This window comes from Neovison vison, chromosome 5 (assembly GCF_020171115.1).
Source record: "Neovison vison isolate M4711 chromosome 5, ASM_NN_V1, whole genome shotgun sequence".
NCBI classification, from domain to species: Eukaryota; Metazoa; Chordata; class Mammalia; order Carnivora; family Mustelidae; genus Neogale; species Neogale vison.
In genome coordinates, this window is record NC_058095.1 from 18,822,964 (window position 1) to 18,849,830 (window position 26,867).

The window sequence follows — 26,867 nt, forward strand, 5'->3', positions numbered from 1 at the left end:
GGAGGTGTGTGTGAGTGGGGTAGGGGCACAGAGAGCTGGACACATTCATGAGGCCATTTGTTATGGGATGTTTGGAAGAAAAACAAGAAGACTGAGAAGGGTACTTTCATCTGCTTGGTACTTGTAGATTTAAAGTACCAGGCCTTCAATTTAGTCTGCATGGAAGTGTAAGCTTCTGGAAAAGGTGAAAGAGGGAGGCAGAAGGGAGGCCTTGTAAGCTCTAGAAACCGTAAGAGATGCCATTAAAGGAATGAATGTGATTAATGAAAAATAGAAGCCTGGGAGGAAGGTCTGTGTCATGTAGCCACACCATCACTTCCTCCCCATTAGTCTTTAGGTGTGAATGGAAGACTGTAGGTACCAACTATTTCTGGTAGCACTTTTTTGACTCTTCAGTTTTAGTTTATGAAATGATGGGGAACCTGAAGCACTTCCAAGATGTGGAGTTAAGACAGTGTAAAAGGCAGTGAGGTAAAGAAGAAAGAACAAGGACTTTGGAAGCATAACGAATTGGGCTGGAATCCCCACCCTCCCTTTCCTCACTTTGAGATTGTGGGTAAATCATTTCACCAGTCTGAGCCTTTGGTTCCCCACTGTCAACATGGAACTCATACCTGTCCCCTACTGTTGGTGTGGAAGGCTAAAGATCTTTAAAATGCTTTCTACTGGAAGGTGCTCTGTAAATGTTAGCTGGGTCAGAGGCCAAACTGCGTCCTTTTCTCCCCTTAAGGTCCCCCGTGCTCTTATGTCGAACCCCTTAAGTTTAGGCTGTACATGCTGATGATTCCTTTTTTTTTTTTTTTTTTTTTAAGATTTTATTTATTTGGCAGACAGACATCAGAGGCTCTGGCTTTGTTTTGGAAGCCTGGCTTTACATGGCATTTTATTTATTTTTATTTTTTATTTTTTTAAGATTTTACTTATATATTTGACAGAGAGAGACACAGGAAGAGAGGGAACATAGGCAGGGGGAGTGAGAGAGGGAGAAGCAGGCTTCCTGCTGAGCAGGGAGCCCAATGTGGGGGTGAATCCCAGAACCCTAGAATCATGACCTGAGCTGAAGGCAGACACTTAACGACTGAGCCACCCAGGCGCCCCTTTATGTGGCATTTTATTTATTTATTTATTTTAAAAGATTTTATTTATTTCACAGCACAAGCAGGGGAAGTGGTAGGCAGAGGGAGAGGGAGAAGCAGGTTCCTTGCAGAGCAGGGGAAGCCCGATGTGGGACTTAATCCTAGGACTCTGGGATCATGACCTGAGCCAAAGGCAGTGGCTTAACCAACTGAGCCTCCCAGGGGCCCCTTCTATGGCATTTTAAATGAGGTTGGTAAGGTAAAGCAGTTGGGCAACGGAGGGGGTTGTCTCAGTCCTGCCTTCTTTCTAACCGATTTCACCTCTACCTCTGCCCTGCAGTCGAGGGGAATTCCTTTGATTATAATATGAAAACCACTCCTTTTACAGAAGGAGAGTGGGTTCCACAGGGCTAAGTGACTTGTCCTGAGAACCACTGCTACCTGTGCTGACAGAGCTGGAACAAAACCTCAGGCTTACATCCACATGTGGGCTCCTACTGCCGCTCTCTGACTTTCCAAACTGATGGCATGTCCCCTGCTCACTTGCTTGCCAGGTGTAGGATGGGACACAGACGGGCAGAGGGGCAGAAACGGCCCACTAGATTGGAAGAACACTGAACTGTTGAAGAGTATGGTGCGGAGGGCTCACGTCTCTGATGACCCGTGTGCAGGTAGCTCCGCAGGACACACCGACCTCCCTACCCCAGCGCTCAATGACTTCCCCTTCCCGTGGCCGCATGCCTTTGGATTTACTGCTGTGGCAAAGCTGTGTCAGGACGTTATAGGTCGCATGTGCACAGGGAGCCAATGCTGAGTCTGTCCTGTGAAGAGGCCGAGCAGTTTCTTGCTGCTTTGAAAATTGCTCAGGCGCTGCGGTCTTAGGTCAGGAGCTCCAGCCTGGAACTCGTGATGAAGGATAAAGGCCCCTTTACATTTTTGAAGGTTAGAATGTGTGTGTGTTGCAATCTGTTCTTCCACAAGACCTACTAGTGAGTAAAGGAAGATACTGAGATCTTTTAGTCCTACGCAGGAATGGAACCGCCTGTCTTCTTGACACAAGGGACACGGTGGTGAGAACGAATGAGGCTAGGACCTGCAACGTGCAGGGTGAGCAGCAGTGGGGAGAGAGGCCGGGGCAGGCCTGGGAATTGGGATTGGAGGATGGTCATTGTTTACATGGTAGGTTTGCTTTCTCATCACTGCTGGAAGAGGCTGCTCATGCCAGAGATTTCTCCTTTAAGAATCATCAGCATGGTGTCGCCTGGGTGGCTCAGAGGATTAAAGCCTCTGCCTTCGGCTCAGGTCATGATCCAGGGAGGCTGCTTCCTCCTCTCTCTCTCTGTCTGCCCCTCTGCCTACTTGTGATCTCCGTCTGTCAAATAAATAAAATCTTAAAAAAAAAAAAAAATCATCAGCATGTACAGCCTAAACTTAAGGGGTTCGGCATAAGAGCACGGGGGGCCTTAAGGGGAGAAAAGGACGCTGTTTGGCTGCTGTCCACTGGTCATAGACTACTGTGGATAGAGTTTCAAAACAAGTTTGTTCTTTTTTATTTTAAAAGCCTTACGTGGCTCATTAGAGAAAGCTAGAAAATAAGGCAAACCTTTTCCCACTCCCACCCCTGATTGCTAACATCTTTCGTAACTTCTAGATTCTAAAACATTTCTTTACCCCTACCCCTTGCACTTCTGACAATGCAACGTGCTTCATGCCGAATGAAACTTGCCGGCTGCGGTTGCCTCATCCCCAGCTCACGAAGGGCATGCTAATCTTAGGATCTTAGACTTGTTACGATAGAGGAGACACGGGGATTGATGATCTCTCCGATTACTCCCAGCCTGTCTTATTTTATCTTGTCTGTCTTACCTACCATGCCTTGCTTCAGAGCCACCTTGGAAGCCATCCTCGACAATTAAGGTGGAAGGCGATTCCTAGAATTTTTTTCTATTACTCACGTCATGGGGCATGTATGATGTGCATTAGAAGTTATTTGTTTAGGTTTGCCTTGCGTGGTCTGATGGGGAATTTTGAGGCTCCAAGGCAAGGATAATGACTTACTCATTTTTGTATTATTCCCTGGCACCCGGCTGTTGAATATAATTGAAGGTAGAAGTTCGAAAGTTACCAGTTTAATAACTGGATGAGTTGCCTGAGTGGAGGAGATGTAAAGCCATCCAGGATGGGGTGGGATTTGAGGAGGGCTGGAGGTCAAGCTTGAAAAGAGGACAAGGGATCAGCAAAGGACATGGGAGATGAAGGGCAAGGTGGGAGCAGCGGGGCTCTCCCTCAGGTTTCTTGAGCGCATACTTGGGCGGCTGGGACCAACCCTGGGCGGGCTGTGGCCTCCCCGTCCCATTTTCCTGTCATTTTCAATTTTGTTGAAAAGTTTAACAGGGAACTAACTCACTTCCTGACTGGTTAAGTGAGGCGAGGGTGAGGCATATTTCTAGTGACTTCTCAAATAACCTGTCCCATCAACCCTTCTGATGCTGACTCTGCAGTTAGTTTTAGTGGAGGAAATCGTAAATGGTGGCTTCTTTGCGGATCCGGCCCCCTTTGTTCTGGTCTCTGTCCTGGTTTCAGGTAGCTTCTCCTGGTCATTGTGGGGAGGTACAGGTACTGCTTTGAAGACAACATTCTGGAATGCTCCCTTGAGATGTCATATAAGCCGAAATCTGAACAAAGTGCCAGCCAAGAGTGCTTAGATAGGGGCAGCAGCAGGTGCTAAGTGAGGGTGCTAGGAACTTGGGGAGTTTAGGCACGACTAGAAGACAGGTGGCTGAAGCCCCGTGAGCAAGAGCCGGATCAGGCAGGGCCTTGTTGCCATCGTAGGCACTGGAATCTGTTCTTGGCACAGTGGGGAGCTATTTGAGGGTTGGAAGCTGTCGAGGGCCTTAATCTGTCAAGGCGCAAAGGTGGAATCACATCGCTGCATTCCGGTCATCCAGGCACAACATGGTGGTGACAGAGGAACAGGGCTTGCTGATGAAGAAGGTTTGCGGCTGAGGTGATGGGCAGAGAGGAACTGAGAGCAGCTACTGGGTAGATGGCAAACAATGAGAGAGGAAGAGTTTTGTGGAAAAATCAAGAGTCTTGTTCTGCCATATTTGTCTTACCCGTGAAACCCTGAAGAGCAGATGGCAGCCGGACAGGTGGGTGACAAGCCTGGCATTCAGCAGGGACTGGGCTGCAGCTGGGGTGTTTCAGAGTCATTACCTCATCGTGAATTCCAGAAGGTCGTAGACAAGATCCATGGCCACAGGTGTTTTGGCCTCTGATGGGAAGAGGCTCTTCTTCCACTATAAAGAGGAAGGAAGGAGAAGACTGTACAGTTGCTGGTGTTTGTAGATTTAACGGGGAGGTGAGGGCAAAGGAGGGCATGTCCACTGGTTCAGTAGACACGGGAGAAATGGCATGGTTGCTGAGGTCCGAACTCATGCATCTAGGGTGTAACCAGATGCCCATTGTGTGACCTTGAGGTTGTCCCGCCAAGTGGCCGAGGTGCAGACACAGAAGGTGGAGAGCTGGGCACAACCAAGGGTGTTCATCAGGTGGGCACTGTAGGAGGAGGGGCAGTTTGGCTGGGATCCAGTAATGGACTCTTCACCCCTGCAGATGGAAGCTGTCCTCAGATACACTTTGGCTTTTTTCCAGATTACTCTTTTTGAAAGTGTCCTGCTGTCATCCTTGTGTCCTGGCTATGGAAGGAGAAGCCAGAAGTCAGTACGTGAACAGTGGGCAGAAAGAGGAGGCTTCTGGGGCCGGGATGGCCCAGGCAGTATAAGAAGCTCAGCACAGATATCCTGACTTAGAAATGTCACGGATTTTGCAGCTCATAGGGAATAGTCCAGCCTTCCAGTTTATAATTTTTTTTAAAGATTTTATTTATTTATTTGACAGAGAGGGAGAGACAGTGAGAGAGGGAACACAAGCAGGGAAAGTGGGAGAGGAAGAAGCAGGCAGGGAGCCTGCTGAGCAGGGAGCCTGATGATGAGGGGCTCAATCCCAGAACCCCAGGATCATAACCTGAGCTGAAGGTAGACACTTAATGACTGAGCCACACAGGCGCCCCTATAATTTTTTTTTTTTTTCTTAAGATTTTATCTGAGGGGCACCTGGGTTGCTCGGTTGAGCGTCTGCCTTCGGCTCAGGTCATGATCCCAGGGTCCTGGGATCAAGTCCCACATCAGGCTCTCTGCTCAATGGGGAGCCTGCTTCTCCCTCCCTCTTGCCCGCCGCTCCCATGCTTGTGCTCTCTCTTGCTCTCTCTCTGTCAAATAAATAAAATCTTTAAAAAAAAAAAAAGATTTTGAGGCACCTGGGTGGTTCAATGGGTTAAATCCTCTGCCTTCGACTCAGGTCATGATCCCAGGGTCCTGGGATCGAGCCCCACATCGGGCTCTCTGCTCTGCAGGGAGCCTGCTTCTCCCTCTCTCTCTGCCTGCCTCTCTGTCTACTTGTAATCTCTGTCTGTCAAATAAATAAATAAAATCTTTGGGAAAAAAAGAGAAAAAAAAAGATCTATTTGAGAGAGAGAATGAGTGAGACAGAGAGAGCATGGGAGGGGCAGGAGCAGAGGGGGAAGCAGACTCCCTGCTGAGCAGGGGGCCCAACCCAGGGCTCCAATCCCAGGACCCCGGAATCACCCAAGGGTGATTCCGACTGAGCCACCCAGGTGCTGCATCTTCCAGTTTAAATATCCTCTCTCCAGCTTCCTCAATAGACTGTCTGTCTCTACTTGACCTCTTTCATTGATGGGGAGCTCACTGCTTTGTGAAACTGTGTCCTTTTGTCCTGTAAGCAGCAGCTCCTTTCTAGAGCCATGGCTAGAGCCCAGGTGTCCAGCAAGCTAGGCCCTGCTCTTCAGGATGTTTCCTTTCCTCATAGCCCCCGGCCGAGGGGCACACAGATGTGACTGGGAGCGTGAAATGACTTTTTTCAGCCAACTATTCCAGCCTGTTAAGAGCTTTTAAAAAGTCTTGATTCTATAATATAGCGGTTATCCATCCCAGTGTTGTATTAGTTCCAGTTCGTATAAACTGTCTTCTGTGTTTTCATTATCTCAAGGAATGTGATGAGAGACTTTAATAAGATCCAGATGTTTGTCTGAGATAGTCATCTAGTTAGCCTATCAAAAAAGGAATCAAAGTTGTTTGAGTATAACTTACTTTTGGTGCCCTCACGCGGGCACCTGGTAGTCGCTGTGTCCTAGGTAACTGCTCACACAGCATGCTCAATGAACCTTTTTGAATTTTGTTAACTGTTGTTACACTTGTCTGACTTAATGAAAGTTGGAACTTTTTTTTTTTTAAAGATTTTATTTATTTATTTGACAGACAGAGATCACAAGAGGCAGAGAGGCAGGCAGAGAGAGAGGGGGAAGCCCGCTCCTCGTTGAGCAGACAGCCCAATGTGGGGCTCGATCCTGGAACCCTGGGATCATGACCTGAGCCGGACCAGAGCCTTTAACCCGCTGAGCCACCCAGGTGCCCTGAAAGTTGGAACCTTTGATGAGCGAGCTTGTCTCTGGTAACCTTCAGTTTGTAATATTTTCTCAGATATTATAATTTTTAAATAAAAGATCTTATTATTATTTATTATTTGAAAGAGAGCTAGCTCATGAGCAGGGGGCAGGAGGAGAGGGAGAAGCAGACTCCCTGCTGAGCAAGGAGCCCCATGTAGGACTCGATCCCAAGACCCTGGGATCATGACCTGAGCTGAAGGCAGACGTTTAGCCCACTGAGCCACCCAGGCATCCATTGAAGATTATTATAATTTGGGGGGCACCTGGGTGGCTCAGTGGGTTAAAGCCTCTGCCTTTGGCTCAGGTCATAATCTCAGGGTCCTGGGATCGAGGCCTGCATTGGGCTTTCTGCTCAGCAAGGAGCCTGCTTCCCACCCCCCCCCCCCCGCCTGCCTCTCTACCTACTTGTGATCTCTGTCTGTGAAATAAATAAATAAAATCTTTTAAAAAAAGATAATTATAATTTTTAAATAAGATCCTATTTTTTTAAGTAATCTCAACACTCAAGGTGGGGCTTGAACTCAACAACCCCACAATCATGAGTCACACACTCCAGCGACAGGTTGCCAGGTACCCCTTAAAGATTATTGACAGTGATTTTTCAAATTTTTCATTATAATTTCCTTGAACCAGATCCCTTGAACTAATTCAAAGGGGCCCAGATCTGATCAATCAAAGGGTCAGATTCATATTCTAGGTTGACGGTGGCTCAGCTGCTTTTCCCATTGTGGTGATAATCTGTGTTATTCACCCGTAGACCTTAATTTTTTGAGGGGTGTTTGGCAAGTGAGACAGTGGCCCAGTCTTGGTCACTGTGATTTGGTGGTTAGGTGCATGGCCAGATTCAGACAGGTCTAGGTCATGTCAGATTTCACCGCAGCCGCTGATCAACAGTGTGGCTTGGCAGCCTGTGCATCTTTGCCGAGTGTTAGTTTCCTCTGTAAAGTGAGTGTCTCAGTTGAGGATTAAATCAAGCCTTTAATGAGATGCCTGGCGCTTGGTAACCATGTCTTCCATATGGCCATTAGGATTCTCTTAAGGCCTGCTGCGTGGGGCTGGTGAGCACACTAGGGAACCTAGAAAGAAACTTGTTTGGTTGGCCTCCTAGGGGAAGGCAGAAGTGGTGGGTACAGACACCCTGTCCCCAGACCAGTCTGTTTTCAGGAGGCAGTGCTGGACACTCTTCAAAGACCAGAACAGAGTATTTTGACCTTTGGCCCAGTGAGAAGGAGAGAGAGTATTTCTTTCCTTTGTGTCCAGAGAAGATGGATTATAGATGGGCGAATATATATGCGCATATATATATATATGCAGATTATAGATGATGGCAGATTTCTTAGGCAGGCAGTATAGAATGAAAAGAAGATGCCTGACCCCTTTTTGACTTGTGGATGTGAGATGTGCTGAGTGGAGGCCTCCTAGGGGCCTCAGGCTGCCATCCTGACAAGTGATAGACTAGGATGTGGGGCTCAAAAGGAGGGCCATGGTGTGGGGAGTGAGGAGTGGTGTTCTTAGGCAGGGCAGGTTCCTGCTCCCCTGGTTATAAGGTCACAAGGCCTTGGAGATGTCCTCAACCTGCCCCCTGCCCCATCCCCACCCTCTGCGCTGTGGCTTCCCTAAGATCGGGTCTCTGCTGCTTGGGGCTGGGGTTCTGGCAGGAGGCCAGGAGGGCAGGTAACTAGAGCTGAGATTCTTTTCACTGCTATTCCTGGGCTGGGGCTGCACTTGGCAGGTGGTGCCAGGAATACAAGGAAGTGCGTTGCACTTCTGACCTCAGTGGCCAGATTAAGCCAGGATCCAGTCAAGGCTGTGTCCTCTTGCAGAACAGGGACTCTGCAAATGTTGGCTGGTTGAGAGACGCAGGGAGTGTTTAGGGCCAGGAAAAGACAGAGGTGCTCCTGGGCTGTGGGAAATAAGTGGGGGTGGGTATGGAGTGAGAGGAAAGAAGGGGTGCCAGGGTTTAAAAAGGCCATCTTCCCTGATTGCTTTTCATCCAAGTAGGCATAAGGGAATGACAGGTGGTGGGGGTAGGGGATCAGAATGCTGGGGTCTCAGGCTGCAGTGGCACTTGCCAGAGCCTTGGTAGCAGGTTGAATTATGGAAGATGGAGGGAGGTGTCCATAAGACCATGTTGGGGGACATGGCCAACGGTGAGACCCCTGAGTAGTATCTGTTTTTCCTCTCCCTAGCACACCCACACTCCGCAGAGTCCTGGCTGGAGGAATGAGGCACCAAGGTCTGTACATCCATGAGCCTGATGCAGGCCTGAGGCTGTCATCCTCCCAGCCCCTCATGGGGCAAGGATGGGGGAGGTGTGGCTACTCCTTCCATATGGTGGCTATGGCCTTACTCAGGAATCTGGCGGCAGTGAGCCCAGCACCGTGCACCTGTCCAGCCACAGGAAGTGCGGGGTATGGGGGGTTCTCCCCCGACTCAGCCTCCCTCTCAGGCTCTCTGGCAGAGCGACTCTTGGAGCTGAGCCATGATAATCTGAGTGGGGACTTTGGGTGTTGCTGTGGCATCTGGCTGTGGAGCCCTGGGGGGCCTGGATCTCCCAGAGTGGTTGCACCTCAGCCACAACTAGCTGGCCTGCCTGCCCCTGGACGCCTTCACCACCCCAGACTCTCTGCTCCTCCTGGCTCTCTCTCACAACCTGTTTATCATCCTGGACCCCTGCAGCCTGTGGGGCCTGGGGAACCTGAGCAGTTCAAGCTAAGTCCCAACTGGCTGACGGAGCTGGGCAAAGCCAGGCTTGGGGCCTCTTCTGTCTACACTAGCTCTTGCTGGCTGGAAACTGCTATGAGTGGCCTGGCCACCATGCCAGGCCTGGAGGTCCCCTGTGGCTAGGAGTAACATCAGTGTGCTGGAAGCTGAGGTCTCTGCAGCCTCATTTGCGCCAGGCAGCCTCTCTCCAGTAGACAACTGATTGCCACACCTCAGTTTCAAAGTGACTGCAGACACCTAGATGGCGGGCATGTGGCTGCTGCTGGCTAGTAACCCCTGGGTGCAAGACTGACCTGCAGTAGGCCTTTGGGAAACTTGGACCACCTGTGGTACTTGTGGGTGGTCAACCTGGGCAACCTGACTTGTCCTGGCCCTCACCAGTTGGGGGTGGAGCTGAGCAGTGCGGAGGCCCGGCTCTGCCTGCCTGAGACAGCTATTGTGCTGGATACCCTGGGCACCATGCTGGTCACTGTGGCTCTGGGCATGGCAGTGCACAAGCCCAGGTGGAGCTCCAGAGGAGCTGGGGAGTGGGAGAGCCCTCTGGAGAGGGAGGGGCTGCTGCAAAGGGAAGTGAAGGCAGCAGGAGGAGGGAAAGCAGATAGAGAGGTGGACATCAGGTAGAGATGTAGACGACAAAAAAGGCTGTTCTTCAGAAGTCTTTCCAGCTGAATTGTCGTCCTGGACAGGAGTGGGAAGAATGGGGGGAGGGCGGCAGGGGGCAACAAATGGCTGTGTTCCTCTCGCAGGCATTCCTCCCACTCACTTAGTCTCTGCCTTAGCACAATGCTAGCATCTTTCCCAAGCCTAGAAAGGGATTTGACCCTTAGTACTTCTCAGCAACCTTCTAGGGACTAGGGAAGTAGAAGGCAGAGACTGGAGACCAGAGGGAATTAAGGTGGGAGGGGTACCCAGGGAAGCTTCATGAATCCGTCTCCTGCCCCTCCCCACACATGTCCCTGGCCACTGCTGTTGATAAAGTCATGAGGGTGGTGGGATGGGGTAGGGGGATTGTTCCTGTGGGGACAACCCAGCCAGGCTCCTACAACTATTTTGTGGGCGTACAGTGTCCCAGTTCCGGTCCTCAACACCTTAGCTTCCTCCTGAGGGCTCTGCATTCTTGTCACATTTGAATTGGGAATGGGTGAAGAGATGGAAAAATAAAACCAAGAGAAAATCTGATTCTGTACTATGTACTTGTGGAAAACTCACCTCACGTGGTTGTCACTGGCGCATGGGGGGAGGTAAACAAAATGGCCTTTAATCCAAGTTTTTTCTCATTCCCTTCGTCTGGACATTCCTCTTTCCCACCCCCACCCCAGCATATACGTACACAATAATCCCATTTCCTAGATGTTATATCCTAGATGGATATATCTGTCTCTCCCTCATGTTTCTGTTATGCCCAAGCTTTATTCCAGTGACTAAAAAATAAGATGTGAGAGGTGTTGTATGTAGCTTTACTGGCTGAGTGGGAATTTTTAATTCACACGAGGCTCCTCTCCCCATCTCAGGCAACTGGAAGCAAACAGACCCGAATTAAACAGCCTGGTGGGAGTGCTTGTATTCTTAACTTCAATACTGGAAGATGAATTTGTGTGTGACAGGGTGGTAGGGGGTGCAGGAAGATAGGTGGGGGTGGCTTTGTGGTGGCAATCCTGGAGTGCCCAGAACTTTCGCCCACTTACTGAATGAATTACTTACTGACTACCTACCATGAATGAGACCTACTGGCCACATCTTCTGTTCATTTATCTATTTAACATGTATTTTCTGAATGCAGCGCATCTACTAGGCTGTGAGGACAGTAAACAGGAATCCGAGACTGTCCTTGCCCCCACGAAGCTCACAATCTAGAGTTAATCTGGTCGTTAGCAAAGAATCTAAAATATATAATTGCCATTGTGCTGAGGGATTCAAAGGAAGGGTATCTGATGTCAGGAAAACTTAAAATAGGGGGCTAAGAATTAACAAGGAGGCCAAAGGAGAAGCTGGGGAGGCCAGCTGGAAGCCTGCTGCTGTTAAACCAATAAAAGTTAGCAGGAGCACTGGAGCTGGAGAGAATAGACTGATCTGAGATGTCCCCTGTGTCCACATCGGATCTTGCTTTCTCTCTCAGGGGATAGAGGGTAGACAGACAGAGACCAAACTTCTCCACAAGTGACTTAGCCAAGGGAACACCTTACTCTAAAATTAAATAGAAGAAGAGAGATTTTGTGTATGTTTACACCATCTACCTACCCCCTGCTATGAGCTGGTACCAACACTGCCACACTAAAAGCACTGAACTACGCTGGGAAGTGGATGTCCTCATTTTTTTTTTTTTTTAAAGATTTTATTTATTTATTTGACAGACAGAGATCACAAGTTTGCAGAGAGGCAGGAAGAGAGAGAGGGGGAAGCAGCGTCCCCAGAGAGCAGAGAGCCTGATGCGGGGCTCCATCCCAGGACTCTAGGATCATGACCTGAGCTGAAGGCAGAGGCTTTAACCCACTAGGCCATCCAGGTGCCCCTGTCCTCCTCATTTTACAGATGGGTCTTAGAAAGTGCAGGTGATATGCCCCAAGTCCGTTAGGGTTGGAGTTAGGATTGGAGCCCAGGTTTAGCAGCAAACACCAGTTCGTCTACGGCGCTGATATCCTGAACCCACTGTTCCTTCCTCTGGTCTAGTTTTCAATTTTGCATCCACGAGGAGGGGTCCTTAAGTCCCAGAACAGGGAGAAAGGCTGAACTCCGCAGCTGGAACACATCCTTCTGTCCGGAACTAGAGAGCGAGAGCACTATTTCCCGTCGGAAGGGGAAAAATGCTGCCCTCAACCCCGCCCCCGCCGCCTCGCGAGATCCGGAAGTTGCGTGTCGCATCCCGGCGCCAGCCTCTTCGTCGGGGGTGACGCCGCAGCGGACTGCCCTTTTCCAAGATGGCGTCGAAGATGGGTTCGCGACGGTGGATGCTGCAGCTGATCATGCAGCTGGGTTCGGTGTTGCTCACACGCTGCCCATTCTGGGGGTGCTTCAGCCAGCTCATGCTGTACGCTGAGAGGGCCGAGGCGCGCCGGTGAGCGGGCCCACGCGGCCGCCGAGCGCGGTGGGGTGGCGGTACGGCCCGTCCCAAGAACGGGGGTGCAGTGAGGTGGGGAAGAAGTTGGGACCCTTGGGCTGGGGAAGAATTGGGATCTCGGGCTTGGTAGGGGCCCTGGTCTGGGGCAAGGTGGGCATCGAGCGTAGCGCAAGGGTCCTGGCCGTGAGAAGGGCCTCCGGTTCAGGGGCGCAAGGGAGCTTGTGGGAACTTAGGGGGTCGTAAGGCTCTTCTCCCCCTTCATTCTGTCCTCGTTGCTTCTTCCCCTCTCCGGCTCGCAGGAAGCCCGACATCCCAGTGCCCTACTTGTACTTCGACTTGGGGGCGGCCGTGCTGTGCGCCAGCTTCATGTCCTTTGGAGTGAAGCGGCGCTGGTTCGCGCTGGGGGCCGCCCTCCAGCTGGCCATTAGCACCTACGCCGCCTACATCGGGGGCTACGTCCACTACGGGGACTGGCTGAAGGTGAGCACCTCGGCCCAAGGCGGGACATCGCTAGGGGGCTGGGGAGCCCGAGGTCAGTGCCCAGTGACCCTGGGGCAGCTGGTAATGCATGGTGCTAGCCAGGTGCATAGTGTGAAGCCTGGGAAGGCAGAACCCTTAGGCTTGTGGAGATTGTTACAGACTGCAAAGATGAAAGGCCCTCAGAGACCACATAGACCACACAAGACTGTCTTTCAGGGCGTGAAAACTGAGGTGCAAAGATGAGAAACAGATTTCCCCAAAGTTACACGACAGATAGCATTGCAGGTGAGACCAGAACCCTTTATGCCATTAGTTAGTAATGTCAGAATATAGGGCAAAAGGGACCTTGGAGAGTCCTGGTTCCACCCATCTGATTTCATGAAATTTAATTAATTTAGGGCGGCATGTAAATCTGAAGTGCCAGAACCTGTACCAGGTGCTGCAGGTGTGTAGATAATCCTGGACAGAGGCAGGGACTGTCAGTCCAGTGGGGGTGGCAGATGTGCGAACAACTACCGGACAGTGGGATCCCTGATTTTTTTTTTTTTATGGGATAGACTATACTCTATAGCAGAAAGAACATTGGGATTCGAGTCTGTACACCTGGAGGTGTAGAGGGGGCAACTCTTGGTATCTGGACACTTTCTGTAGGACCTTGGACAATTTTAGTAATCCCCTGGGCCTCAGTTTCCACTTCTGATAAAAAGAGTTCTATCTCTGCTGCACCTGCCCACCACACTTGGAAACGGTAAGAGGGTTCATCGGATGGAATGGGATGTATAGAGATGGGCAGTGCTGTGCTCTAGACAGCCAGGAGAAAGGTGGTGGCTGCAGTTCCTGACTGGGGTCCCCTCGCCTCGGTCCAGGTCCGGATGTACTCGCGCACAGTTGCTATCATTGGCGGCTTTCTTGTGTTGGCCAGCGGCGCTGGGGAGCTGTACCGCCGGAAGCCCCGCAGCCGCTCCCTCCAGTCCACCGGCCAGGTGTTCCTGGGCATCTACCTCATCTGCGTGGTAGGTTGGGGGGTTGCTGGTAGGTTGGCTGGAAGTGCTTGCCCGGGAGTGAGGCAGAACCCAGGGAGGTGGGCAGAATAAGGCCCTGCATATATAGTTCCTGATGGTCTGCCTCCTGGACACTGCCCCAGCCAGCTATTGGGCTCAGAGACCATTCAAGTGCCTGAGACCTGGCTGAGGGTCCCTTCTTCCAGCATTATTGCCACCAGGGAGAGAAGAGGTTGGATTGACTGTCCAGTCCCAAGCCTGAGAGGCAGCAGAACAGGGTGGACTGGTCCTCTCGTGGCTTCAGCCTGCAGAGGACTGGGAGAGGGAGCAAAGGAGAGGTTTGGTGGGATTCAGACCCCAGATGGGGCTCTGTTGCTTAGAGTTGGTTGGGGTTGCCTGGAGTAGTGAATTATGGTACTCCCTAGTGGACGACCTAGGGGGAGCCAGTGTGGCTGGGGACCTGGACAGGCTCCAGGTCATTTGGCTTCATCTTGGTTCCTGGGCACCATATCCCATGTGCAGAGCTCTGTACTCAGAGGTGAGAGCCCCAGTCTGGCAGCAGAGACACGCTTCTGCCCTCCTGAGCCCCAAAGGTGAGGAGAGACAGGCCCTAACCTCCGGAGTTCCTAGCCTGTGTGGGGGGAGATGCAGGCCCTCCTTTTAGAGAGCCCCAGGTCTGAGCCAGGAGTCAGGGGCCCCGCTGGCAGAGGCTGACTTGCAGGTGGCATCTCAGGGCCAGCCGTCCCCAGACAGGCTCCTCAGCCTGCAGGAGAGACTTAGAGGATGGTGTGTCTTTAGGCCTACTCGCTGCAGCACAGCAAGGAGGACCGTCTGGCCTATCTGAACCATCTCCCGGGAGGGGAGCTGATGATCCAGCTCTTCTTCGTGCTGTACGGCGTCCTGGCCCTGGCCTTCCTGTCGGGCTACTACGTGACCCTGGCTGCCCAGATCCTGGCCATTCTGCTGCCCCCAGTCATGCTGCTCATTGATGGCAATGTCGCCTACTGGCACAACACACGGCGCGTTGAGTTCTGGAACCAGATGAAGCTCCTTGGAGAGAGTGTGGGCATCTTTGGGGCTGCCGTCATCCTGGCCACCGATGGCTGAGTGGCACGGGGAGAGGCCGAGATGGGCGCAGCAAGCCACCGAGGGCCACCCACCTTCCTGCTTGCTGGCCCCGTTGTTTCCTTCTGCTTTCCACTCTGTTGGTTTGGTTCTTTGCTGTGTGTGTATGTGTTGGTAAGAGGCAAGTCTCTTCCCTGGTACCTGGGCTTGGTCCTGGGTGGGTGGGAGCCCTGCTCACGATACCTTACAGGGCTTTTTCCTGTTCGGTGGTGGGAGACCTGAGGCCAACTGCTCCCTGGGTCTCCTGTCTAGGAGAAGGGAGTAAGGCAGGGCTTGGGTGGGGCTACTGAGAATGGAAGACAGAGGAAGGAAGACCATGAACCAGAAGTGAGCAGATGTGAAAAATTCCTTTTTGAACCTGGCCAAGTGCAGCTAGGCTCTACAGTGCTTTCTGGAGACTGAGAGTGTGTTGACACGTGGTCGGGGCTGGGAGGAGTCAGGGGCCGGGTGCCACTGAAGTCACGTGAGTTCTCAGGGTGTGCTGGAGGCAGAAACAGCACTTGCTGTGCCCCACCTTGAAAGCAGAGCAGGCCCCTGTCCGGGGTGTGCGGGGGTAGGGCAGGCGGTGGCTAGCTTCCTGCCTCCTGCCTTCTGTTTCCAGCTCTATGGTTGGCCTGGTTGGGGTGAGTGCCCTCCCAAAGACCAGACCACACAGTCCTCCAAAAATAAACATTTTATATAGACATTTGGCTTTGCTTCTCTGTTCTCCCCGCAGGGCACATTGCCATTGGCTGGGATTGATCTTGGGTTTCTTGAGAGACCGCATCTGGTTAAGACCCACTTTGGTTCCCTCGTGATCTCTGCCCTGTTCTGAGGGTTCCCACAGGCCTTTGGCTGTCTAGTCAAGATCCTCCCTGTGTTCTGCCTTTGATCCATCGCCTCGGTCCCTGTGTCGTAGCTTGTCTCTGCCTCCCCTTTTATCCTCCTGGTTTCTTTTGAAGAAATCTTTGGTGAGGGCAGCTGGCAGGGGGCAGGGGGGCTAGCATTGAGTGTCCACTCTGAGGATTTTACATCTTACAGATGGGGCAAATGGAAGCTCAGAGAAGGTGAGCAGCTTCCCTCAAGCCACAGAGCAAATGCAGCCGCAGCTGGATTCCAGGTCGGGCCTGTCTTAATGCCCACACACAGCTGTTCACTCTTTAACCCTCTTCTGAGGGAAGGCAGAAGCTGCTCCTGGGGTTTGGTTCTGTCATGGCCCTGCTGTACCATGATGGCCCTCTCCCTGCTTGTCCATGCACCTCCTGATTGAAAGTAGCCTGGCGACCAGCATGGGGGCCTGGCACATCGCGGGGGTCAAAAATGTGGAAGGAGACCTCTGGCTTTGGGCTCCTGCTGGCTGAGGTATTCTCAGCAGGTGGAAACAGCCTCCAGTGGGTCTAGGGGAAAACATCCAAGTCTGGGCCTTGCTTAGAAAGAGAGCTGGGGCTGCTGTTGGTCTGGTCTGTGGGATGGAGGGGCGCCCCACTGGGGGCTGCTGACATCCAGGTGAGGGAGACGGTGACAGCATTCATCTTGGAGGCACTCCATCTCATTTAGCTCCTCTCTTCCCTCTGGGAGCCCCCTGGTTCTCCAGCCCTCAAGATCTTGCTCCCAGAAGGTCACTGCTCATTTCCTTTCGAGTGTGAGCTGACTCTCAGACAAGTATTTGTGTTTTAATCAAGGCCTCCTGAAAAGTCGTAAGACCCAAACGAATTAAAGTACGTGGTGGAATATCAAGCAAATGGGGGTGATATTTCGGATAAGGGAGCCTCAAAACAGAACGGAGGCCACAGAGACTGGCCCACCTTTAAGGTTCGCTCTGAGGAGAGCTCTAGAAGGCAAACCGGCAAGCCTTCGACCCTGGCTTCCCAAATCTCTAGACTGAAAAAGGAAGGCCATCTGGTTATAGTTATGGAGCCAGTGGTGAGGGTCGGGGTTGTCTTGGACACACCCTTCTTCCTGGGCTTGTCCCCTCTTAGGCGCCCCCCTCTGGACAGAGTAGAGTAGGAGCCGCTTCCTTCTCTGCAGATCACTTAGCCACCAAGCCTGGTCCAGCCTGTGGCTGCCTGGGATCACCTCCAGCAGGCATGACTTTGGTTCACCCTGGTTGTCCCAGGGCCTGAAGGGCAGGCAGTGAGGGTCAGCTGCCTGGGTCAGAAGCTGGCTTGCAGAAGGAGTCCGGCAGCCCCTTGGCATGGTTGACCAGCTCATAAGAGTCCCGGATATCAGCCAGGCCAAACCAGAAGAAGATCCACTGCTTGTTGGAGAAGCTGCCATCACTGTGTTTGAAGTACCTGGTGGGGGGAAGGAGGCAGCTTTTAGGGCAAGCTTTTAGGCATGCCATCTACATGCTAGGCACCCTGCTGTTATCCAGTTTCATCCTTACAGCAGCCGCCAAGAGCCTGGTGGTGTGGTATGCTCTTTGCACAGAGAAGCAGCTAAGGCCCGGAGAAGCTAGTTGACCTGCCAGAGTCCCAAAGCTAGGAAGGTTAGACTGAGGACGTCCTTTGCTCTGCGCCTCCAGGGGAGGGGTTCTTGTTCACCTCTTGGTCCCCACACAGCTGGATGAGGGGATAGTTGTAGAAGGAAAGAGAAAGGAGAGACCATTATGCTGGAGATGCAGTAGGCCTGGGGTCAGTGCTTGGCCATTAGGCCGGGAATAGAGACTGGAGAATCAGGACTCTTCTAAGGACTCTGGGAGAGTCAGGGAGTGTCTTCAAGGAATCCACTGCAGTGGGACAGAGCGTGTTTAAGTGTGCTCTGCTTCTGGGGAAATCTCAGATTCCGTGTGTGGTCTGCTCCTTAGGGAATGTGGGGTCACGTGGAGTGGAGCCTTTTCCTTGGGGGAGGCCCAGCCTTCGGGGGGCGTGGCTCTGGAGAGCTGGGCGGGGGCGGGGGGCGGGACCTACCAGGGATTGATGGGGTTGGTGACGCGGGAGCGCCAGAAAAGCGTCTGCAGGTCCCGCCGCAGGCACTCCCAGAGCATCTGGCCCGAGCCTTGTCCCTGGCGGCTGGAGCTCACCACAAACTTGTCTAGATATGGGGTGCCTCCCAGTACGGGCTCCGTGGTCAGAATGGCGGCCGCGTTGTACCTGGCGCAGCAGGGGAGAGGCAGGCTGGGACCTCTCTTAGGCCCCAAGCTGCCCAGCTCTGTCCCTCGGTCCCTGTCCTCTGGATCCCGCAGGCTCACCCCTCAGAAACGTAGACAGAGTGCAGCCGCGGGCGCAGCGAGGCCAAGTAGTCGTCCCGGAGCTTCTTGCCGAAGCTGGCGTTGACCAGGTTCACCAGGCGGCGCTGGTCCAGGCTGTCCAGGCTGCGCACCCGCAGCATCCGCTCGGCGTTCTTGAACAGGGTCCCAGACCCTGGGGGTGGCGCGGAGCGCGAGGGGTTAGTTTAGCCCGAGAGCCAGGGCCCATCCGCTCCTGCCTGTGCTCTGCCTGGTCGTCGGAGGGGGGAGGGGTGTCCGGCTATGACAGGGGCCAGTGGGACAGTGGCCCCCTTGGGAAGATCTCCGCAATGAAGTGATCTCTGCGGTCAGCAGAGATAAGTGCAGGATTTTCATACGGGGAGAAGCTCTCTCCTGGCAGTTTGTCCCTCAACTTCGGTCCTTCGTGCGGAGTCTCACCTACTTCCCCTAGACCCGCCTCCCCCAAAACCCTATCTCGCCTGGTCTCCGCCCCGTCCCGCCCTCCCGGCGCGGCCCGCACCCTTGTTGCTGAAGAGCTCGGTGAGCAGCGTGGCGGCGGCGGCGATGACGGCCGAGGAGCTGTGCGGCAGGCGGCTGAGCACGTCCACGATGAGCCGCATCTGCTGCCGTTCCTTGGTGCTCACCCACTCGGCGTTGCTCACCACGTCCAGGTCGGCCGGCAGGTTCACGTTACTCAGGACCTGCGTCCAGGCCCAGGGGGTGAGCCTCTGGCCCGCAGCCGGCCGCGGACTGCACCCCTAACCCCCACGGACCCCTTTACCCTCGCACCCTCCCGGAGTCCTCGGCTGAGGAGGGTTCGGATCTGGGCACCAAGCCATTCCCTAGCCACCCGGCTTGACTCTGGGGCCCGTCAGGGAGGCGAGCAGGAAGCCCAAGAAGGACTCAGCCGGGACCGGGGTCCCGCGAGCGGCGCCCGAACGGAGGGGGATACACCTTCTGACTGCTGTCGCGCAGGCCTCCTGTGTTATTGAGGAAGATGATTTTGGTGGGCTGTAGCGCCTTGGCCAGAGCCGCGGTCACCTCCAGCGAGTCGAGGAGGACGGAGCGGCGCGCCGTCGTCTCCCCGATGGGGCACAGTATGGGGATGCTGCCGGACTCCAGGCACCACTGTAGCAGGTCGGTCTCCACGGAGACGATGCCGCCGTAGCTGTGGGGCCAGACGCCGTGCTCAAGAGGGCCCCCTCCAGGCCTGCGGGGCTGGGGCGGGGCGGGCGGCCGGGAGAGGTCTAAGGACGCCGGGCGCGCGCGGGGCCCGCACTAACCTGGCGTGAGGGGCGGGCTCAGCCGCGCTCAGCACCGAGCCGCCGCCGAAAAAAGGCACGGCAGGGGCAGCGTTGTGCCGCAGCTCATCCACCAGCACCTTGCAGTTCTGGGCCAGCTGTGCCTTGGCCTCCCAGAAGGAAAGGCAGCCGGAGGGCGCCGTGGGAGCGGGCAGCCCTAGGACAACCAGGGGCTTCATGTCCATGCGCTGCAGGAATGCCAGGGCAAAGGCCAAGCTGGATACGGCGCTACTGCACTTGAGTACCTCCTCGTCCACCTGTGGGGGAGGGAGCGTTCAGAAGGGGCAACACTGGCCCTGACTCCCGCAGCCTGACCACCCCCCACCCCCAGCCCTGTCGGTGCCCCCTGCCCTGCCCAGGAGCAGTCAGGCCCCATTCCTGGCTACCGGCGCCCACCTGCTCCGCCCTTTGCCCCGTTGGGTCTTGCCATACCCTTATCTCTCATTGGTGTTCCTCCCTCTGTGCCTCCCTGCGACCTTGGACTCTATGAGTTCTTGGGGGGAGGGGTAACCCAGGCAGCTCCTGTCCAAGTTCCCTACTTGGGTTCCCATCTGAACCCATAATCGCGCCCACGGTGTGTGTGCGTGGTGGGGAGACTTCTCCAGCGCATCACACTTGGGGGATTACGGTCCCCCAGTCTCCTCGCTTGGGCTGGGCGTGAGACTATGGGAGCAGCGCGCAGCTTCACCCCGCGCCGGGCACTCGTCCCGGCACCGTCTCACCCTTTCGGCTTCCGCTGTGCAGAGTCGCAGCGGGTCCCGCCATGCCTGGCGACACGTCGCCGGACAGCCCCCATACATCCCCTCGCTGTGGCACGGCCGGCGCCGGACTCCGCTCACCTCGATGACTGCGAAGGGCTTGTCTGCGGAGTGGTAGCAGGTCTGGAACTGCGTGAGCCAGTGGCGCGCCTCCCCGGGGCTGGCTCCGCACTGGTTCAGAAAGGCCTGGATATCTCGTTGCACCAGCGAGCGGCCGGCCGGGGGCCCCGGGGGGTCGGGAGGGCCCGGCGGCGCCGGGGGCGGTGTCCACTCCTGCTCTTCCGCGGCAGGCGAGCGGAGGTCGTCCTCGGCGCCCTCGGGCCCTTCCCGTGCGGGCTGGGCCGGCGCCCAGGCGGTGCTGAGCCGGCGACCCGGACTGGCGCCCCTGGCCGTCCGCCGTCGTGCGCTGCCGCTCAGTCTCCGGGCACCCCCAGGGCCTCGGGGACCGCGCAGCCTTCCCCCCACGGAGGTGGCCCGTAGGGCCCAGGCCAACCGCGCCGTCGCCATGACAACCAGACTGGCTTGTCCCCCCACGAGTGCGCTTCTGTCCACAGCTCCCGGCTCTGGGGGGCTCTTAACCTGCTGCAAGGCGGGACTGGACCAGCCGGGGCGGGGCGCGGACTGGGGGCGCAGAGTCTTCTCTGCGTGCATTTGAGGAGGGTCAGGCAGGGCATGGGTCAGAGGGCGGGGCCACCAGTATCCCCCGCCCCTGGTGGGGGGAAACGGAACCCACTAGCGCGGGTCACGCGGCAGAGATAAGGGGTGGCGAGGTGTCTTTCATCTGCTGCCAAGGCCGGTTCCAGGAAGGGCTTAGGAGACCCAGGGTGGCTTTGGCGGTCTGCGGGTTCTGGATGATTAAACGGGAGTGTGAGGAGGGCAAGAGGGGAGAGCAAGTGGCCGTTGCCGCTGTTGCCGTGGGAGGGAGGAGACTGCAAGGAGAGGCAGGGAGGAGCGGAAGGAGGGTGCAGGTGTGCCAGCTCTGCGGAGGGCGGGGATGCCTCTGTCCTATCATCGGAGGTCAAAGAAGATTGGAGTCATGCGGTTACCAGGGTTTGCAGGCTCCAGACAGTGGGTACCACTTGGAAGAATTTTGTCATATTCTTAAATCACCCCTTCTTATTTATTTTAGTTTACTTTTTATTTTTATTTTATTTCATTACCTTGTTTGAAACCAGGCCATCAGCTATATGCTCGAGACTGTAAGCACTGGGAAGCCAGCTTCGGTGTTCTTTTTCCTCCTTTTCCCAAACATAAGCCCTTTTCCACCAAGACAAGCGTCCAGATCTGATGGGAAAGGGAACCGAAAGGGAAGTCACCCCTTATTAGTATGAAATTTTAAATTTAATTTTATTATTTTAAAAAAATATTTTATTTATTTATTTGACAGAGACCAGAGATCACAAGTAGGCAGAGAGGCAGGCGGAGGGGGTGGTGATAGGAAGCAGGCTCCCTGCTGAGCAGAGAGCCCCATGCGGGGCTCAATTCCAAGACCCCGGGGATCATGACTTGAGCCGAAGGCAGAGGCCTTAACCCGCTGAGCCACCAAGGCGCCCCACAGGAAACTTTTTAAATTTAAAATTTATCCCTGTCAAGATTGTAACTAGAAAACCAGTATCCCCTTGCTATCATCAGAAGAAAGCCTTAAGAATAAAGCCAGAACGAAATCTTACTCAGTTCCAGCTGGCTAGTGTTGCCAGCTCTCTTGGTAACACAGAAGGCCGGCGAGTGCCCAGGGTCAGAAGTACCCTGCAGCCTGGGAGTCTTTCTGCTGACATGTGGAATGCCCAGGCACTGTGCAAAGCATTTCACATATAATAATTCATTTCGTCCTCACGATGACACCAGGATGGGTATTATTATTCTGCCCACTTTACAGGTGAGGAAATCAAGGCACAGAACAATGGGAAGGCCAAGGTTGTTCCTCTCATCAACAGTGGGGCTGTTCTTTGAAGCAAAGCAATTCTGCTCCAGCTGCATGCTCTTAGCCAAGATTTGAAAAGAACCTGAAAACTTTCACAGGATGTGATTCGCTGTGACTTGATACTGTATCCGCCCATTGTCAGAAGCACCCCCCACACTATCCGTTGTACACATCCTGCGCTCCCGTACTGTACTGGGTGCTGGATCCCCCACACGCTGTCCTCGTAGAGGAGGAAAGCAAGTGTGAAGGAGCAGTGACTTGGCCGAGGTCACACTGCTGTTAGTGTCACTGCCAGATGTTAGGCAACCTAAGTTCTCGCTACAGCTCTCTTCTTCCTTCTATGCAGTTCTGTGCTCCCTGTGCTGGGAGTCAGGACTCTGGGGGCTCTGCCTGAACGGCCAGTGGTGGCTTGAGTTGCTTCTCTCCTGAGTATCTCAGAGGATGCTGGGGGAACACGCCCACCCTGTCCCAGGATCCCCTGCCAACACGCTCATGCCTGCACCCACACGTGCGCACACACAGCACACGCAGGCGCTATCCTGGGCAGGAGACTCCTGGCAGGGGGAGGGGGGAGCTGACCTTTGTGACCTTGTCCAATGACTTTTCCATTTTCCTACTTAGAAATCCTGGGTTCCCTTAGAGCATAGAAGGTCTGTACCCCCTACTCTGTGGGGGCACCTCTAGGGCCTTCTGTCTCTTTGCAATTTACTCCTGCCCACCCCCTACTTCCCTACACTTTCCAGAATCCCCCAGGGGAGGTGGTCCTAGCTCCTGGGGGGACTAATCATTTTCCAAGCCCCTCATCGGCGCTTCCACCCTCCCTGGCCCTGCCCCACTCAGGATTCCTCCTTTCTGGTCTCTCTGCCCCAGCTCTGTCCTCTCTTCGCGCCTCTCCTAAACGTGCCTCTTCCAGACCCTTTCCCCCTCCTCCCAACTCAGGGCCTCTGTGAGAGCAAGGCTGACTTCTCTCTTCAGACGGGAGCTCCCTGAGGGCAGAGTGGATGTCTCCCTCCAACCAGGGGCCCACCCATTTCAGCTGCCAACAGCATCAGCCCCATTTCCCGTAGGCTGGTGGGGCGGGCAGGGGCTGGGGAACTGCTTCCCACTGCCTTGGGCTTTAGCCCAGAGGGCCGTGTCCCCAGGCAGCCAATGGGCCCAGGGATACCCTGAGTAGATGATTAACTCTAGGCCCAGTGACCCTGGGGCCACTGTGTCCTCACTGCCTCTCTCTGGGGGAAGGCCAGCCTCTGGTTGGAGAACTGGCCCTGCTTTGTGGAGGAGATGAGTGTGGGTATAAGAGGTCAACACCCCTACCCGACCCCACCCCTCTGAATTGAAGGCCGCCAGGATCCCTGTGGGTCTGGGTTCCAGCGTGAATTTTCTTCATTCCCCCTAAAGCAGGCCGTCGTTTTGTTTTTCAGAGCAAAGCTTGTTGTCATTGTGCCCAGAATCAGGCTCCTGTCCTCTCCCCAAGCTCTGGGTCATGAAGATGCTGGGAACAGACACAACCCGCCAACTCCTCCAGACACTTCCCCTCAGCATGGGCTGCAGCCTTGAGCATGGGAGATGCACATGTACAGGCACAACAGGTGAACAGAGAGACACGGGTCCACCCAGACACGCATTCACGTGCAGAATTATGCCAAATTACACGTGCGGCCACTGTGTCATTCATAGGAACACAGACATGTGCATGCGAGCAGGGGCTGAGAACACACAAAGACATACCAGCTGTTATCAGTGACAACTATGGGGACACTTAGATCTGGAGACATGAATGTATGTGGACTTTTGTATGTGTGCGGGCACGCGCACACTCACACACACACTACATACAGAGTTAGAGGCAGACACACACACCCCCCGCCCCGAGGTCACACACATCTACCCACAGACAGAGGCACAGAGCCGTACACATTCACACACCGTGATGGGGTCTGGCATGGGCGAAGTGGCCAGTAAACATTGAAGGAAGAAAGGAAGGAAGGAAGGAAGGAAGGAAGGAAGGAAGGAAGGAAGGAAGGAAGGAAAGAGAAGACAGAAGGAAAGAGGTAGGACCCTGTGGAAAGGGAAGCCTGGCTCTGCGGACCCTGTGCTGTGGGACTGGCTCGAGAGCCCAGCGGGAGAGAACAGAGGCCTTGGTCAACCACAGTTTTGTGAGCACGTATTATGTGCCTGGTCGTGAACGGGGTGCTCTGAGGATGCAGTCCTGTTTCCCTGGCTGGAGACCAGCAGGCCTGGTGCTGCCACTTCCTTGGCTGCCAGGGTTTGGCCAAGGCACTTAACGTCTCTGGGCCCCCGTTGTCTCCCCTGTATAAAGCGGGGAAAGAGAATAAAACTTAATCTCATGCGTAGTAGTGAAGACGGAAAGCTCTCTGTGGGCGCGCAGTCAGCCAAATCCACACTGTGGGAAACCATAGGACAGACAACCTGGTTTCCTCAACAGGTAAATTACAAGAAAAAGAATAAGAGAGAGGAGGGCGGAGTAGATGAAAAGGTGTGTGTGTGTGTGTGTTTTTAATGGATTCTATTTTAAGTAATTTCTACACAACTCTGAGATCAAGAGTCATAGGCTCTACTGCCTGAGACAGCCAGGGCTCTCCCTAGAAAAGACTGATTGATTGATTGACTGATTGATTTTAGAAAGAGTGAGTGCAAGCTGGGGGAGGGGGAGAGAGAGAGAGAATCTCAAGCAGACTTGGAGCCTGTTATGGGGCTCAATCCCACAACCCTGATCATGACCTGAGCCGAAATCAAGAGTTGGTGGTTTGGGTGCCTGGGTGGCTCAGTTGGTTAAGCATCTGCCTTGGGCTCAGGTTATGATTCTAGGCTCCTGGGATTGACTCCAGCATTGAGCTCCCTGCTCAGCAGAGATTCTGCTTCTCCTTTTATTCCTCCCTACTGCTCATGATCTCTCTCTCTTTCTCTCTCAAAAAAAAAAAAAAAAAAAGAGTTGGCAGCTTAACTGACTGAACCAGCCAGGTGCCCCCCCTCAAAAGATTTTTTTTTAATTTTTAAAATTAATTAATTTATTTAAAGATTTTTATTTATTTATTTGACAGAGAGAGAGAGAGAGATTACAAGTAGGCAGAGAGATAGGTAGAGAGAGAGAGGAAGGGAAGCAGGCTCCCTGCCGAACAGAGAGCCCGATGCGGGGCTTGATCCCAGGACCCTGGGATCATGACCTGAGCCGAAGGCAGAGGCTTTAACCCACTGAGCCACCCAGGTACCCTTTTTAATTTAGTTTTAAAGATTTTATTTGTTTATTTGAGAGAGAGAGAGATCACGAGCAGTGGGGAGGGATAAAAGGAAGAAGCTCCATGCTCAGCAGGGAGTCCTCCTGATGCGGGAGTCGATCTCAGACCCTTTGATCATAACCTGAGCCAAAGGCAGATGCTTCACAGACTGAGCCACTCAGGCACCCCCAAAAGATGTATCTTAAAAGTCTCTTTTAATCCTTATTTGAATTCTGAATCAAACAAGCCATAAGAAATGAGACAATTGGAAAAATTTGATCACAAAGGATATTTGATATATTAGTTTTTAGGTGTACTATGATTGTGTGTTATGTTTTTTCTTAAAGATTTTATTTATTTATTGGATAGAGAGTGAGATCAGAAATAGGCAGAGTGGGAGGCAGAAAGAGAGGAGGAAGCAGGCTCCCTACTGAGCAGAGAGCCTGATGTGGGGCTCCATCCCAGGACCCTGGGATCATGGCCTGAGCCAAAGGCAGAGGCTTAACCCACTCAGCCACCCAGGCACCCCGTATGTTATGTTTTTAAAACTACTCCATATGCTTTAGTGTACATCCTGAATATTTATAGATGAAAGGATAAGATGTCTAGCATTTGCTTCAAAATAGCCCTGGAGGGGGGAGGAAAAAGACACAAGGCAGAGGATCAAAAGGTAAGAGAGGAAAAAAGTGAAAACAAGAAACAAAAAACAAAACCCTGGAAGGGACAGGGCGGGGTGGGAGAACAGAGACAGTAAGGCTCACTCCGAGTCGGGAGGTGGTATGTGTTGAGCTGGACAGTGGGCACAGAGGATTCATTACACTACCCTCCACTGTGTATGATTGGACAAATGAGAAAATTCAGGGAATCTCCATAGGTGCAAGTTAGCAGCCTGACACATAAACTCCCCATAAAAGCAAGCTTTCTTCTTCCATGAGTACTTTTCCTTCAAGGCACAAAAATGTGAAATATTAAATAACTCCACAAATACGTAATTGATGGATTGAAGAATTTCGGTTCCAAGTGTGCCATGAGCCTCTTGTCCAGTAGGGGCCTCCCTACTCTCTGCCTCTTCTGGCTGCTGCCCTGGAGGTGTGTGAAAAGGAGGAAGCTATCCCCGGTGGTGTAAGGGAGATATTGGAGGCCTGTTAGCGTTGGCCAGAGACCTTCTCTTGGAGATGAAAGAAGAAAACACACACACACGCACACACAGAGGGAAGAATCCGTCCATAACCCTATGATGGTTAGAGTCTTTCTACAGTCTACAATCTCTGGGGACTGGGGGTATTTAGGAAAAGGCTACTGTCTTTTTTATTTAATTTAATTAATTTGTTTGACACAGAGAGAGAGAGATCACAAGTAGGCAGAGAGAGAGTGGGGAGCAGGCTCCCTGCTGAGCACAGAGCGTGATGCAAGGCTTGATCCCAGGACCCTGAGATCATGACCTGAGCTGAAAGCAGAGGCTTTAGCCCACTGAGCCACCCAGGCACCCAAAAGGCTACT

General features: G+C 53.5%; 2 protein-coding genes across 2 annotated transcripts; one reads left to right on the forward strand and one right to left on the reverse strand.

The window, feature by feature from the left end:
* Positions 1-12,197: 12,197 nt before the first annotated feature.
* On the forward strand, positions 12,198-15,670 carry TMEM101 (transmembrane protein 101). Its single transcript, XM_044247814.1, has 4 exons — positions 12,198-12,376; positions 12,679-12,859; positions 13,726-13,872; positions 14,659-15,670. The coding sequence occupies exons 1-4, from the start codon at positions 12,240-12,242 to the stop codon at positions 14,965-14,967; spliced, it is 774 nt and encodes a 257-aa protein (XP_044103749.1). The 5' UTR covers positions 12,198-12,239; the 3' UTR covers positions 14,968-15,670.
* Positions 15,671-16,607: 937 nt separating this feature from the next.
* On the reverse strand, positions 16,608-20,732 carry NAGS (N-acetylglutamate synthase). The gene is made up of 7 exons (XM_044247812.1): positions 20,292-20,732; positions 19,435-19,709; positions 19,106-19,319; positions 18,672-18,852; positions 18,155-18,326; positions 17,874-18,056; positions 16,608-17,258 (listed from the first exon to the last, which is right to left on the reverse strand). Exons 1-7 carry the CDS (start codon positions 20,715-20,717, stop codon positions 17,105-17,107), a joined length of 1,605 nt encoding a protein of 534 aa, XP_044103747.1. The 5' UTR covers positions 20,718-20,732; the 3' UTR covers positions 16,608-17,104.
* Between the last annotated feature and the right edge of the window lie 6,135 nt (positions 20,733-26,867).